The sequence below is a fragment of the Phaethon lepturus genome, unplaced genomic scaffold (genome assembly GCF_000687285.1).
Source record: "Phaethon lepturus isolate BGI_N335 unplaced genomic scaffold, ASM68728v1 scaffold30530, whole genome shotgun sequence".
NCBI lineage: Eukaryota > Metazoa > Chordata > Aves > Phaethontiformes > Phaethontidae > Phaethon > Phaethon lepturus.
In genome coordinates this window covers 6,708-7,522 of record NW_010510279.1, presented here as the reverse complement: position 1 = coordinate 7,522, position 815 = coordinate 6,708, and the positions used below count along the sequence as shown (strand labels likewise).

The window sequence follows — 815 nt, the reverse complement described above, 5'->3', positions numbered from 1 at the left end:
CGGGGCGGTACCTGGAGGAAGGTCCTGTGGTCGGGACAGGTCAGCAGGCGCTGAGCCCTCTCCTTGTGCCGGCCGAGGACGTCCAGGCGGTCCTTCAGGAGGTTCCAGTTCTCCCCCACGCGCCCCAGCGCTGCTGCCTGCTCTTGCTCGATCCTGGCCACCGTCCACCACTGGCAATCCTCCAGGGCTTTCTTCAGGAGGGCGAATTTGCTCAGAATCACTGATTTGAGCCTCTCGGAGGAGTCCTAGGTGGGGAAGAGCCGTGAGAGCCAGCACACTCCCACCCGCGTGCCCGGCGCGGAGGCGGCCGTGGTGCTACCTTGATGCCGTGCATTTGCTCCTCCAGCTCCTGCACCTCCCGCTCGATCCTCTCCGATTCCTCCTGGGCTTTTTCCAGGGACTCTTTCAAAAGGGCCTGCGAAGGGAGGCACCAGCGTCCGGCGTTGCAGCTTGCTGCCGCCCGCCAGGCCCCGGGAGCCCTCTCAGCGCTGCGGGACAAGGCTCGCAGGGAAGGAGGAGGCCTGGGGAGGGGAGAGGCTGTGACCAGGGTCACTGAGGAGTGAAACCCTGTGCTGTCTTTCACCTCTTTTTAGCTGTTTTCTCTAGATCAGGGGGTCACGAACACATACAGCACCATTTGTCCAGTGCTGCTGGATTTACCCAGCTCTCTGCTGCTCCCGACAGCCCCCGGTTTCTCAGGGAGCATCTGGGTGCTGGTGGCACCTCCTTGGCCAGAGCCTGTGCCAGTCCCCTGTTCAGCTGAGGCCGGGCACAGCTCGACACACAGAGGTACATCACATCCCCACAGCAGGGCA

The 815-nt window shown here is 63.3% G+C and overlaps 1 protein-coding gene across 1 annotated transcript in view; it reads right to left on the bottom strand.

The window, feature by feature from the left end:
• The window catches only part of TRIM65 (tripartite motif containing 65), a 4,472-nt gene that overhangs the window by 3,022 nt on the left and 635 nt on the right, over positions 1 to 815 (bottom strand). The window contains exons 2-3 of the mRNA XM_010296516.1: positions 320 to 441; positions 12 to 245 (exon numbers count right to left, since the gene is read on the bottom strand). Of these exons, the coding sequence (XP_010294818.1) occupies positions 12 to 245; positions 320 to 441 (356 nt within the window). The remainder of the gene's footprint in view (positions 1 to 11; positions 246 to 319; positions 442 to 815) is intronic.